This window comes from Lactuca saligna, chromosome 9 (assembly GCF_052625555.1).
Source record: "Lactuca saligna cultivar CGN05327 chromosome 9, ASM5262555v1, whole genome shotgun sequence".
Lineage (NCBI taxonomy): Eukaryota > Viridiplantae > Streptophyta > Magnoliopsida > Asterales > Asteraceae > Lactuca > Lactuca saligna.
The window spans coordinates 48579604-48594336 of record NC_136425.1 but is presented as its reverse complement, the minus strand read 5'-3'; the positions used below and the strand labels follow the sequence as shown (position 1 = coordinate 48594336).

At 36.9% G+C, this 14733-nt stretch overlaps 1 protein-coding gene across 5 annotated transcripts; it reads right to left on the bottom strand.

Annotated features, from left to right (window-relative positions):
- Positions 1 to 6997: 6997 nt before the first annotated feature.
- Positions 6998 to 11806, bottom strand: LOC145015404 (monosaccharide-sensing protein 2-like). Of its 5 annotated transcripts, XM_078973869.1 has the most exons (7): positions 11135 to 11357; positions 10926 to 11040; positions 10380 to 10796; positions 10236 to 10295; positions 8674 to 9584; positions 8062 to 8249; positions 6998 to 7987 (listed from the first exon to the last, which is right to left on the bottom strand). In XM_078973869.1, exons 1-7 carry the CDS (start codon positions 11189 to 11191, stop codon positions 7543 to 7545), a joined length of 2193 nt encoding a protein of 730 aa, XP_078829995.1. In that variant the 5' UTR covers positions 11192 to 11357; the 3' UTR covers positions 6998 to 7542. The 5 variants fall into 5 exon arrangements, with proteins under 5 accessions (XP_078829995.1, XP_078829998.1, XP_078829996.1 ...); XM_078973872.1 differs by lacking the exon at positions 10236 to 10295; XM_078973870.1 differs by lacking the exon at positions 11135 to 11357 and adding an exon at positions 11412 to 11806 and having other exon boundaries at positions 6999 to 7987; positions 10236 to 10796.
- Between the last annotated feature and the right edge of the window lie 2927 nt (positions 11807 to 14733).

The window sequence follows — 14733 nt, the reverse complement described above, 5'->3', positions numbered from 1 at the left end:
TCATAAAATAGTGATAATATTAGAGTACAATCCTAATGAAAACTCATAACGCGGAATCTGAGGTGTGTGTATGATGTGCAGCTACCGCGCCGGCTCCTTCCCCTTCGCTGATGAGGTACCTGAATCAAAACTGAAAACTGTAAGCATGAAGCTTAGTGAGTTCCCCAACGATACCACATACCATACAATATATTGTCAGGAAATTCTGGGGCGCCTGACTTACCTAGCTCAAGCCATTCTGGGGTGCTTAACGTACCCATCGGTCTATTTCACCTGATAACCGGGGACTATTTCACCCCCTACAACTACCATATAACACATAGCATAACATAATGTACTGTCAAACAATTCTAGGGTGTCTGACTTACCCAGGTCAAGCCATTCTGGGGTGCTTGACGTACTCGCCAATCTATTTCACCCGACAACCGGGGACTATTTCACCCCTACTACAACTACCACATAAACACATAAACATAACAGGTAGCAACAAACCTAGATGAATATCATAAAGACAGTCATCTAACATACAACTCCTACTAGTGGGCCAACATTGTGGCCATAGACTCACTGCTACTAGAAGGTAACTCACCTCGTAAGGCTGACTACTGAAAACTGCTCGACAACTGACTGACTGCTGCTCCAGTAACCCTCCGGTTATAATCCCACAAAACACTCAGTTAGAATCTGATATCTACTCTTAGGGTAAAATGACTATTTTACCCCTAACCAAGTCCAAGTCAAAGTCAACTTCTAGTTGGCCAGACTCGTCGAGTTGGGATGCCAACTCATCGAGTCCCTAACTCTTACTCGTCCTTATCCATGACTCTACTCGTCGAGTTCAGCAACGACTCGATGAGTTCTCCCTTCTTTATGAACATCGAATGAATTTTCATCCAACTCGCCGAGTCGTATGAACAACTCGCCGAGTTCATCTTCATCTGATAAACAAGTCCTGTCCTTGATTCGCCGAGTTGTATGAACAACTCATCGAGTTCATCTTCAACTATAAGGAGATTGCCTTGGAATCGCCGAGTCCGTTCTTGCACTCTTCGAGTCCCATGAACTCCAGATTTAAGGCTATGTCCAATACGTTGGGTTAGTCCTTTGGACCCTCTAAAAACCCTTCTAGCGCTCAACTGGGTTCCTTCAAACCTTAACAGAAAAGGGGAGTTTTGCCTCGGACTCGCTGAGTCCCAAGAACGACTCGTCGAGTCGGGCATGTCCAATTCTCATTTCTCGATTTCCAGTGTACAAATCTTGACCAAAAGGTAGATCTAAGCTCCTTCAATTGTTCTAGCACGTAAAGTTACAAATTTTACGTGCATGCATGGGACTTTGAGCTACAAAGGACATAAAACAAGTTCTTAAGATGCATGGGACCTTAGATGGGTGCAAAAGCAACCCCTAACTGCCTTGTGACTCCCTTAATGACTTGATTTTGAAGCCTCAACCCCCTACCATGCTTGTAATCATGGTTGGTCACCAAAAATGGCTTATAAAAGCCCTAAATCTCCCAAAAAAAGGATCTAACAAGTGAAAGAGCAAGGTTACAACTTTATACCTCCAATAAACTGTGGAAGATGTACAAACTTGGGTTCCCTTGGTCTTAACTTGCTTCCTCAAGTCTTTCCCTTCCTCCTTATGGTCACAACTAGCAAGATCCACCAAAATGCTTTAGTTCTTATAAAAAAATGGCTAGGGTTTGCTTATGGGGAGTTATGAAAGCATTTGGGACGAAAGGGAGGCTAAATAAGTGGTTTAAATAGGATGCAAATCCTCATCTAGGGTTTTGTCCGGACAACGACTACTCACCGAGTTTGGATGCGGACTCGTCGAGTAGCTCATTAAACTTCTGTGTCCAATATGCTCCAACTCGACGAGTTAGACCTCAACTCGCCGAGTCCAAAACCAAAATTCAAGATACTAGAAATAATTACATACCAGGAACCAGGTGCTACATCATGTCTCATTTAGGGTTTTTGTGACATCCCCAATTTTCACGGCCAGAAAAGACCGATTTTGTTTATGCTTTATAAAAACCAGAGTACCTCTTTTAATAAAAATGTTGCATAATTTGTTCCCAGTAAAACATGATAAATACGTTATCAAGGCATTTTTGAAGAAAAGTATTTTTATTCATTTTAAAACATTTCGGATGTCATCGTCAATACATAAACATAAGCATAAACAAAACTTACATTCATTATCACTAGTGATTTATATCTCCTTAATGTCTCAGTTTAATGTGACTTCATATCAAAACATGTGATATAAATAAACTGAGTGGGTCAAGTTGGGAAACCTGGTGAGTACATAGGGTTTTCAACCCACAATAATATAATTATTATGTTTAATCATCAAACAATTAACCCAATTACCCATCCCCATTATCTTCTTTACTTTTAAGGATTTATCCTAAGAATTAGCTATTCCTCGTTCATTATTTCCTAAGGATTATCCTAAGGAATAGACACAAAATCCATCATTGCCAGGGTTTGCTCAACAGGCACTAAATCCATAGTTGCCAGGGTTATCTCGTTTATCGACAATATTGTTTCCGAGAATCCACTCGCAATACATGTCAATGGGTTTTTTAGAGTACACTGGTGAACACATCGTTCACAACACCTACAGGTTGCGAGCCTGCTAGTGTTTCACTGGACTGTCTAGAATAGTCCTTGGTGGTCATCCATACTCTGCTAGATGACGGGGCCATCGCGTGGGTCATCGCTTAGGTCATCGTTTGGCTCATCACTTTGGCTCATCGCTTAGGTCATCACTTCTCACCATATTTTACCACTTATATATCATCGCTCATCATTCATATCATCTCTCATCGCTCATCATATCTCATCTTTAATCTACCCATGTTCTACTCAACACATTTTGTAGATATAAAATACGTATACAGTTTAAATCGTTTAAAACATATATAAAATCGTTCATCCAACATAAATAGCAAGTATTCAAGTAATATTCACACTTAGCACATAGTTTATATAAAATACTTCATATCTATGTGTAAGATGAAAGTAACTATGCACTCAGCTGATAATGTGGTGACTCGGTACTCGGACAACACTTCGTTTACTTTAAACAACTCCTTTGACAGAACGTAATATCATTACCACTAGAGTTTAGTCTAATATTCTCCATGAATAATTAATAGTCTAACTATTATTACTATTATATAAGCGTTAAACAATATCATTCACCCATTATGTACAGATAGGGGCCAGACATAAAACACTGGAGGGCAGGACCATTTTAGCATATTACACTTCTGAAATCCAACAACCCTATGCGACCCTTTAAACCAGATTCCCCGTACCGCGAGTGGTTAAAAAGATATTATAATGACACTTATATAACTCATAATAATAGCTCAAATACTTATCATAAGGTCCTAATATCATTACTATATTGAAACATAAGATATACTAACGATAAGGTAAGCGTAGCTCACTTACAACAGGTTTTTCTCAAAACCGGGATCCGCTCGAGCAGTGTTCCCGAGCCAAAAGACTCTTTTTCTCGGGGCCTTCGGGCACTCCGGGGCTTCCGCCTCGTGCTAGGGAGGTTCCCTAGGCTTTTCGAGGGGTTTCGGGGCTAGAGAGAAGTTCTAGAGAGAGAGAGGGAAGTGATGAGAGGTGTGAGGAATGAAGAGGGCTTCACCTCTTATTTATAGGGTGCTGGAGGAAGGTTCACGTCATGAATTTGTTGATGTTCACATCGTGAGTGAGCTTGGGCTCCAAGTCTGAGCCAGGTGCTGACACGTGGCATCGCATATATGGTGGAAATCAACCGATTTTCAAAAATTCACAACTTTCACATAAGAGCTCCGTTTTTAACGTTATTTATATCCACACATAGGTAAAAACAATATCTACAACTTTCATTTAGACTCCGTCAGCTAATTCTCGACCGATCTTAAATATAACAGTAGGAGGAGATTATACTGTTAAATGCCCGCGTAAAATTCATAACTTATACATACGGACTCCGTTTTCGTCTGTCTTTTTAACGTTGAGTTCCTATTAATGATATCTACAACTCTTATTTAGGTCGCGTAGGCCAAAAACCGCTCGAACTAGAATTCGAGTTTCGGGTCGTGCACTGCTGTGCCAAATCTTAGAAAATTCATAACTTCCTCATACGAAGTCAGATTTGGGTGTTCTTTTTTTTTGTATGTTCTCGGTTTAACGTATACTACAAATTTTTTATAGATCAATAAGGATAAAAATTCCTTTATCAAAAATTCACCATTTACGTCTCCCGGTGCCGTGCCGGTTTTGCCGTAAAACTTCGACGGGCCATAACTTCTTCGTTATAACTCGGATTTCGGCGTTCTTGATATGTACGGAACCCTTGAGACAAATTCTACAACTTGGTTAAAATTATTTATTCTAAATAATATTTTATCGAAAAGTCGTTTTCGATCCCTATTATCTCTAAATTGACTAGCCCGGATCTACGAGTGTTACAGTTTTGAGTCTGGACCGAGTATACCCTGCGTACACTTTGGTAAGCCCCACATAATAGGTTGAGTCCGTGTCAAAGGCATGCCCATGGGTACGCGTAGTGTACCCTTTAGTACGCCCAACGTACCTACTTGTCACCATTTTCTATTTTGGGCTACTTTTGTCAACTTGGAAAAAAAGAAGGATTAAAGAGATATACCTAATTTTTAGGATGTTACAGCTTATATTTAGATCTGAAACATATGTTGAGTTTGTTCAAGAACTATCGATTTTTGAAAAATGGAGGAGGCGATTTTCTGGGTTTGTTAAAGAACTATCGATTTCTAAAAATCCCGAGATGGAGGATCAATCAAAACTTCCCCATTTTCACTTGATGGATCAAAACTTCAACCAAAAAATCAATGAAAAGAACCATCTAAGTAATTTTCTCTAGAGAAATACCCTAAAAAACCTAGATCTCGTTCCAAATGGACATTTATGGTGTTTTTTTTACCTCTATAGAGATGAGACGCGTAGATTATCCTTCAGGGGTGAAATCGAGCAACTGATGACATCATCAAAGAGGTTTCCAACAAGAACATAAGGGATTTCGATGATGGTGGTGTTTTTTCTGATAAATGCTTACTTATCAGATCCATCCTTTGACAAAAAAGATAAAGCCCATCTCTTGAAGTCTCGAATCATTCATCACACATCTCTGTTGGATTTTGATATGTTTGGTGTGAAAAAAGTGAGATTAATGGTGGTGGTGCGCTCCTGAAAGTGGTTTTTTTATGCGTTGAAATCAATTCTATTTGATGTATGTATGTGTTTTTGAATTTTGAACGATATATATATATATATATATATATATATATATATATATATATATATATATATATATATATATATATATATATATATATATATATAGAGAGAGAGAGAGAGAGAGAGAAAGAGAGAGAGAGAGAGGGTGGTATTTTCTTTTTGTCTTTTCTTTAATTTATGCAATAAAATAAAAATAGGAAAGCAAAATATGAAAGGTAAATCAATCATTTTAAGTTTTTTCAAAAACATTTGGACCAAACCTACAATAGAATTCACTTTTTGGACCAGGCGTGCAACTCTAAAACATTTTGGACCAAACATCCAATATTTGACATACCATAGGGACCAAACTTACAATTTTATCTTATTTTTAGCATGCTTCTTGATTTTAGAAGTTAACTTACACAACTCTTCAAAGGATCGATACGGTTGCAATGCTAGCTTCTCCAAATGTTTCGTGGTACAATCAACCCATGTATCGGGGTATCTTGTTTCTTTTTTTTTTTTCTCTTGAACTTCACTTCGTAACACAACTTGCTCGAATTCACTCGTTGTGACATCTCATTCGCGGTCTACTAGATTTGTGTCTACACGTATGACCCTTGAGAACCACACTTTCATGCCCTCAAGGGCATTATGTGCTACATCAACGACATTATCGATCACATAATTCGACTTTATGCCTCCCTCACTATAACTCTCACAACTTATTCGAATGTGGATCAGGAGTGTTAGGCCACTTGTCGATTTGCCTTCGATTGTTGGGGTCTTCGTTGGTGACAACCTATTATCGTGGTCGTCCAAACGACAATACACTGTCTCCCGAGTATCCGGGCGTCTTCAATGTTGTCGCTGAAATAAATTAGTTGTGTAACCTTCTTTGAGAGTTGCATGCCCCTTACACACTGCCACCCTTATTTAATGCAAAAATGTAAGTTTTATATATACATAACAGCTAACCAGGTTTAGCACTAACGAACCAAACACATTGAGCTTGACATTCATTTTGTCCCTTTTTGGTACCAATGTTGATATTTTCACGAAAGGGTTGTTGTTTCCTCTGTTCATCGAATTTTGTTCCACTTTAAGTGTTCACTAGACTCCCACTCAAACTGCGATAGCTTATTAGTCATGTTGTATTATTCTCCGACCCATGTGGCCCATGTTTGTACATCTTTTGTATGTATGTGTTGCACACATTAATGAGAAGAGATTAAGAATTATTCAAACCAATATTCTCATGTTCATATTGCTATGACAAGCATAATTGAGTTGTAATAAAACAAAAGTAAAATCAGAGTAGTATGTAAATACGAATAATATGGTACCTTTGAAGCATAACCATATAATTATTTTTTAACATACACACCAACAAGGGTATGATCATTCGACCTTGGTACAAAATTTATACCTTCGTTGTTGTACAAGAAACTCGGGTAATAGCTAATTAGCTAGTCCAACATGATCAAACTAAACACATTGAGATTAACCTACATTTTATCAAACGGAAGCCTAACGTGGATTTGGTGGACATTTATTCACGGGAGCAGTTAGCGGACATCTAAACACATGGTGTATCAGCTAAAATTCAAATAAATATTTAAATAAGTTGGGCTTCAATCTTCTCGCCTAACTTCAAGGCTAGCGGTAGCAAGTGATTAGTTAAAGTTGTGAATCATAACATCTCCTGAGGAGAAAATATATTTCATACGGACACCAATTGTCATATAAGCTTGTTTGTTTTAAAGTAATTTAATCATACAGACTTATCCGTAGGTAATAGCAAGCTCTCACATTTTCCCACAATACTGCCATGATTTTATATGACTGTGTCCTCCAAAAAGAAATCTCTAACCAAGTGTCTTAAGAAAACAATACATTTGTATGTACCACTTGTTTCAAACAAAGTTCTTATCGAGATAGAGCATATTCCTTAAATATAACATTCTTCACAATTATTTAGTTCATAAAACTTCGCATCCCATACAAACCGAGCCAATCGACAAGTCCATAGTAATCGAATCTACATGAGCTCATGAGTTCAAACTTGATCATTATGCAAGTCGATCCTGATCCTAATCATTTCAGGATTAGCAAGATACGAGTTGAGCCGAGCCAAACCAAGCTGAATCTACATATTTTCTAATGAATCGAGCCTCGAACTCTATTGAACTTGAATACAATATACATCCCCTACAATCAAGAAATAGTGCAACCAAAAACCCTAATCAACACAAAGATTGCATTTCTTTTTTCACTCACTCTTGGCTGCAGCAGCCTGCCTTGCTCCAACGGCAAAAAACTCGGTGATCACTTCTAATGGCATCCCTTTTGTTTCCGGAACCTTTAAAAACACAAACACCCATGAAATGACACACACGATGGCGTAAATTCCAAAAATGCCCGCCAACCCGATTGAAGAGAGCATCACTGGTAATGAATATGTCACAATAATATCACATATCCAGAAGACTAGCGCACATATAGCAATGCAGATTCCACGAACTCGTGTCGGGAAAATCTCCGAGCACAAAATGTTAGGGACTGGCCCATATGCCATCACAAAGCAGCAAAAGTAGACAACAACACATACAGTTGAAATAACCGCATGGATTACCGATCCCATCTTGATGGTGTTCCCGAGGACAAGGATAATGAGAGATGCTATCAGTATGGGAATGGTGGTCAACAAGAGAGTCCTAAAAAAAAGACAGTTTGTTAATGTGTTGAAGGGCATTTTTGTCTTTTCACAGTGAGTTAAACCCGAATGTACCTTCTCCCAGCAATATCCATGAACCTCATGGCTATTGCAATACATGGAAGCATTAGAAGAGTTGTGAATGCGCTAATAAGAAAAGAAGCAGAATCGGAACCGAGCCCGAGGCTTGATAAGAGAACACTGACTCCCGCTTGCTCGAGGATTTGAGGCGTGTAGTACATAACCCCATTTATTCCTGAAAACTGCGTTAAGAAAACCGAAAATGTTTGTTAGTTTATCCAATATTGTAAAAATCAAACTTTCATTATAAAGACCATAGGGATTATTTCATTTGCTTCTTGGGTAATGATGTTTGTTTAGTTAACAGGTTGTATATATCAGGTTTGTTTCTTTTTCTTTTCTGGAAGGAACAAAGTATGTAAATGAGATTAAATGACCATTTAACCTTTACATTCCAAACAACAAATTTTGCAATATTCATCAACTTTATCGTGAAAGGGACGTTGGGGGGAAAAAAGAAATGCAAATAGGTAAATGGTTAGATTCTAATTAATACATTAAGCCAAGTTTTTTGGCTTAACTCATTAAGTCATTGTGTCCGAATTAAGTCAAAAAAGAAACAAGGATATATAGTTGTAGTTAAATAAAAAGTAGTCAATCCCTTACCTGTTGAAGCATTTGGATCGCAACCCCGACAAATAAAGCCCGTGAAACCCCCGGGTCAACAAGCGCAGACCACAATGGCGTATTCGAAGCATTTTCTGATGGGTGAATCATTGCGGGTCCCACTGGGGGTTGAGTCATGAGCTCCTTTGAATAAAGAGCAGGCTGGCTGACTAGAGCCGAAGCTTGCACATACTCTCCTTCAACCGCAACATTACCGCCGCTTCCGGGAAGCGAAACAAGCGACCCACGGCGGGACCCACCACGAGCTACCGCTTCTTGATGCAAATATATTCTCTTAAACCCACCTTCTTTTGTTCCATCTTCACCTTCTCTTTCCGACCACTTCCACGCCAACTGCCACCCACCGCCAATCCCCATGCCGGAAGTTGTCTCTCCGGTGTTACTACCGCCATGTGGACCCACCATGCTGGTTGTTTGCCGGGAAATTAACGGACTATGAAGATTGTCATCGGAGTCATCTCCACCGTCCGTTTGGTACCCTTCACCTTCATTCTGTGAACTCGCTTCATCCCACTGATCGGTGTCTTTCACCTGAGGCCCTGCGGTGGTGCTGAACATGCTACCAAAATTTGGAAACAGCATGCTTCTCATACTTCCTGATTCGGGTTGCTTTTCATGAACACTACCAAAGAGGGTGACAAGAGGATCCATTAATGGAATACTCGAGTTCACCATACTTCCTGCCCGAGAAACCAGACCGAGTGTGCTCTGACCGGTGACTGGTTTTGCTATCCACGAGAGACCCGCTTGGGATCCATATAACTTGATTGAATCCTTATGAGCCATTGGATCTTGATCTTGGGTATCTTCATTGTCCAGACCAATCATGTATTCTTCTATTGATGTGTCACCTCCAACCGCTAAACCTTCCACCAGCAACGCCATTTCGCCTGTAATGCAAATTGTGTCACAAGCTACTTACTATATTTTGAAACTTACCCAAGAATGTGGAAAGAGAAAAAGAAAAAGGGAAATTTGGGTATTTAGCGGCTTGCACTATGTGATCCAAGGGGATGTTTGGACGTGCGCTTCTAAACTGATTATTGTGATGGAGATTAAGAAAAGCTTTGAACTTTTTGATGTATATTGATTCATAAAGCTTTGCTCTAGTGATATGTATAGAATAAAGCTTTGAACTTCTGATGTATGTTAGATAAAAGTTCAATCTTTTTATGTATATATATCTAATATAGCTTTGACCCTTGTGAGGTATATCCTTAGATCTTTGTGATGTATATCCAAAAAAGCTTTGAAATCTTCGATTTATATCAAATAAAGCTTCAATCTTTGTGATATAATAAAGCTTTGGACTTTTTACGTATGTCATATTAAACTTTGAAGTATATTAATAAATCTTTGATCTTTGTGGTATATATCAAATAAAGCCTTAAACTTTGTAACATATATCAAATAAAGCTTTAAACCTCTTAATGTGTATCGAATAAAGTTTTGCCTTACAGTTATTTAGACAATTATCACTTAAATGCACATCCAAACAACCCCTGCCTAGGTTTCTAGAGATTTTCAAGACAAAAAACCACCTGAAACATCTTCAAGGCCACGTAATCTTTGCAAGACCTTTTTGGCCTCCCCCATTTTTCCTTTGCTCACAAGCCACCGAGGAGATTCAGGCAAATATAAAATCGCCAAAACAAAATACAAAAGAGAAGGAATAGAAAGCACACCCAACATTAATCGCCAGCTTGTTGAAGCCATTAAAGACAACCCAAACACCATACAATATGCAAAGAACATTCCACCCGAACCCGTGAACTGAGGGAGTGTATTTAACAATCCCCTTATTTCTGAAGGGGCGGTTTCGGAAATATAAATGGGGGTTAAAGTGACAGCTAAACCAACTCCAAATCCATCTATAAGCCTAGCTAGAAGAAGAACATAGACGTTTGGTGACCAAAGCATTATTAAGCCACTGATGAAGTAAAAGAAAGATGAGAGTATTAGCATGGGCCTTCGACCAAACAAATCGGATACGGGTCCGGAGCAGGTTGTGATAAGGGTCGCCCCGATTAGTGACATGGCAACAACAAGACCTTCTATGGTACTTCCCAGAGTTAGCTCCTTCTTTATGTAAACTACAGCTCCTATATTCATTAGGAAATAATGTTACAGAAATTCTAAATCTTGGATTCCATGCTTTTGATCCCTCAATAAGTTTGATAAGACAAGTGAAATTCATTTGGATTCTAAAACAAGAGAAACAGATTGAATACCTGCAATTGTAGCATTATCCCAACCCTGTAAAAGATTGCCAATTGTGGCAATGATAGCAACAAATGCAGCCCCATTCATCTTGTCAAACAGCTCAAACAAATGTAATTCGAAAACCTGGAAACAAAATCAGAAAAAATCATAGGTAAAAATTGGGATTTTAGTGAAAGAAAGCTTTCTTGATTTCTGGGGGTAGTCATACACATTATACCCAACTTAAGTTCAACCCACTCTTCGTTATATGACACTTAAAAAATGCCCAAATCATTCGACTGAAAAGGAAAGCAGATCCATATATAATTCGTAATCACAGGATTCAATCCTTAAAAGCTAATTCATAACCCTTTTGATGTAAAGAAAGATTACAAGAAAGTAAAAAGGTTTGAGTTCCAACAAGAGAAAGTATCAACTTTTAAGCAAAACAAGAAAAGGGTTTGCTTTCTCTGTATCTTGATATAAAAAAATAAATTAAAAGAAACAGAAAATACCTGAAATCAGAGAGAGATAGTCCAAGAACTTTGGATGGAATACTACAGCGTATTTTGGTAGTAGTTATACACTTTCTTTATATATGCAATATCAGTCAAGTTAGGAAAAGGGTACTACAGTTCTATCCACCAACCTTTCACTACCCACCAAAAACCCTTCACTACTCACCAAACTCTTCACAATTCACTAAAATTTTCTTGAAAATCATCACCCCTATTAGTTTTGGGGGATGAATTTACCATATCATTGAATACCTAAAAGCCAGAGTTGAAGAAAACTGAGTCCTGCATGAATAAGGGAGAATTTTCGAGAGAAAAGTGGGGTCTTGGAGTAGAAAAACAATGGTTGTTAATCAGTGTCAAGAGAGTGTGAGAATATTCCACATGATGTTTTAATGATTGATAGTCTTTTGTTAAAACAAAACCTTATTCTGCTGTATTTTCGAACATATATTTTCAGTTTAGTACGTATGTTGAATGATGACTTTGCTCGTAGTTGGACTATGACTGAAAGGGATTGTAAAAGTGTAAAAACAATAAAAGGTAAAAGAGAGCGGTTACAGACCTCTCGACGGGTACAATGAGGTCCACATAGTGATGATTTGTCCCTGTGAATTGTTTTACAATTATTTGAGTCACCATCATTTGATTCAATTATATAAGTATGTGTAACAATTATTTGAGTCATCATCATTTGATTCAATATATTTGTAAAGATTTCTGTTGTTACATCATGTGCTATCCAAGCTACATGAGGGTTAGGTCGATCTTGTTTCTATCTCACATTATATATATATATATATATATATATATATATATATATATATATATATATATATATATATATATATATATATATATATATAGAGAGAGAGAGAGAGAGAGAGAGATGATCATTTGAGAACTTATAGTTTCCCGAGAACCTGAGAACTTAAGTTAGATCATTAAATTAAAAAAAATAGAGGGTTTAGATTTCTTATAACAATTTTGTAAATATCTGAGAAAAAAATAGACACGAGGGCATCTAACTTTTTTTAAGTCAGGGGTGAAATTTGCATATGAAATAAAATTCATCGTTAAAGCAAACAATAACGTCGAATCTCATTCTCTCTCTCACACACACACACACTCTCTCTCTCTCTCTGTCTTTCTCTCTAAAACTAATGTCGCACCTGTAAATCGTCGATGATAACTCACCGTCTCTCTCTTTGTCGTTCCTTCATGTCGTCGCATCACTTCCCGATGATGGTGTCGTCTCCCGGAGGTCTGGCCATGTCAACATCGTGTCACCTCTCCGCCTCATCTCTGCCGATTGAATCACATCTCCACCTCATCTCATCGTCATCTTTAATCGTGTGAGTGTACTTCCTCCGCCTTTGCTCCTCCACACTCTTGAACCACCACTATCCTATTCTCGTCGATACGACCTAAAACATCGTAATGTCTCTCCTTCGTTACCTATTGTCGTAGATCTGGAATAGAAGTGTTAATTCATCAATCAAAGTGGCTTCATCGATTCATTTATATACAATCACCAGGTATCATTTGACAGTATTTGTTTATACTTTTCAATTTTAGTCAGGTATGAAATTGATTCATATGTGTATCATTGAGATGATAATTTTCTTTTTGATTAATAGATTTTTCTATTTTTTGCTCGATTCCTAAGCTTTAAATCACAATTATCGTCTCCATTATGGCATCGATTGTTTTCTAGAGTTCGAAATTGATTCTAGTTTATTAATGGATCTATCATCACGTGTAGAACTTGATTATTTATTCAAGCTATTTGTTGGCTGGGGATCCGAGAGTTGGTAAAATTCTCTTATATTTAGTTTCACTTCCGCAAATTACATTGAACTTGTGACATTTGCACTGAATAGTAGCAAATATCTCTCAATTCTTGTGTTATTGTAGAGCGTTGAGTTGATGAGTGAAGCTGTTGACTTCTTGAAAGGGAATTTCAGATTGTTTGATTCTAACAAGGTATTGTTTTCTCTCACATTATATGACATCATAATTTTGTATCACTTGATTGTGAACTACATCTACATTGTGAAGTTTTACTTGAAAGTTGCTTTAGTTAATGTCATGAGTATTATCTAAAGTGTAGTTTTGGAGTCAAATATTGGGTCTTGAGTTTGAATTTGTCACCATCTATTCCTTTCCTTTTAGTATTTTATTTTAGTTGCTTACATGCCAAACATAATCTCATTTTACTCATCTAATTTCTTTTTGCAAAATTAATAAAAAAAACTCAGTAACCAAGTTGTGCAAATCATCTCAAATTATCAATATTTGCAATTTCTAGGATGGAGATTTACACGATTCTGAACTTGATGAGCTGTTTTCAACTGCACCAGAAAGGTGGGTTAGTGTTTCTTATAATCTACTACTTGTTATATACATTAATTAATATGATACTATATGATATCTTTTATGTCTCTAAGTATGCATATATGTTTTGGTGACATTTGTACTTGTGAATATATGCATATCTGCACTTATATGCTTCATCTGAACACGAATGAAAGGAAACGACTTTTTAGCATTTGAATTACATGTGATTCACATGTAAATCACAAGTGAATCACATATGAATTACATGTGATTCACATGTAAATAACATGTAATTCACATATGAATCACATGTAATTCACAAGTAAATCACCTACGAATTACATGTGATTCACATGTAAATAACTTGTAATTCACATATGAATTACATGTGATTCACATGTAAATCACATGTAATTCACCTATGAATCACAGGTAATTCACCTATGAATCACATGTAATTCACATGTAAATTACAAGAAAATCACTTAAGAATTACATGTGATTTACATATAAATAACATGTAATTCATATATAAATTACATGTGATTCACATGTAATTCACATATTATTCACTTGTGATTCACATGTAAATCACAAGTAAATCACATACCAATTACATATAAATTACAAGTGAATCACATATGAATTACATGTGATTCACATGTAAACAACATATCATTCACATATGAATTACATGTAAATTACAAGTGAATCACATATCAATTACATATGATTCACAAGTGAATCACATATCAATTACATTACATGTGAATCTTACATGATATATACATGTGTATTTTTGTGAATGTTCTTGCATTAATCATTTTTTTTTCTTGTAGATTTTTAAAAATTTTTGGAAAATATTGAAGGGGTGAAAGTGATAAATTAAAGAAAAAAAATAGGGAAATCTTGATATGAAAAATGATAGCACTGTGAATCATTGTAGTTTTTTTTTATATATTTTAATTTGTATCGAATATAA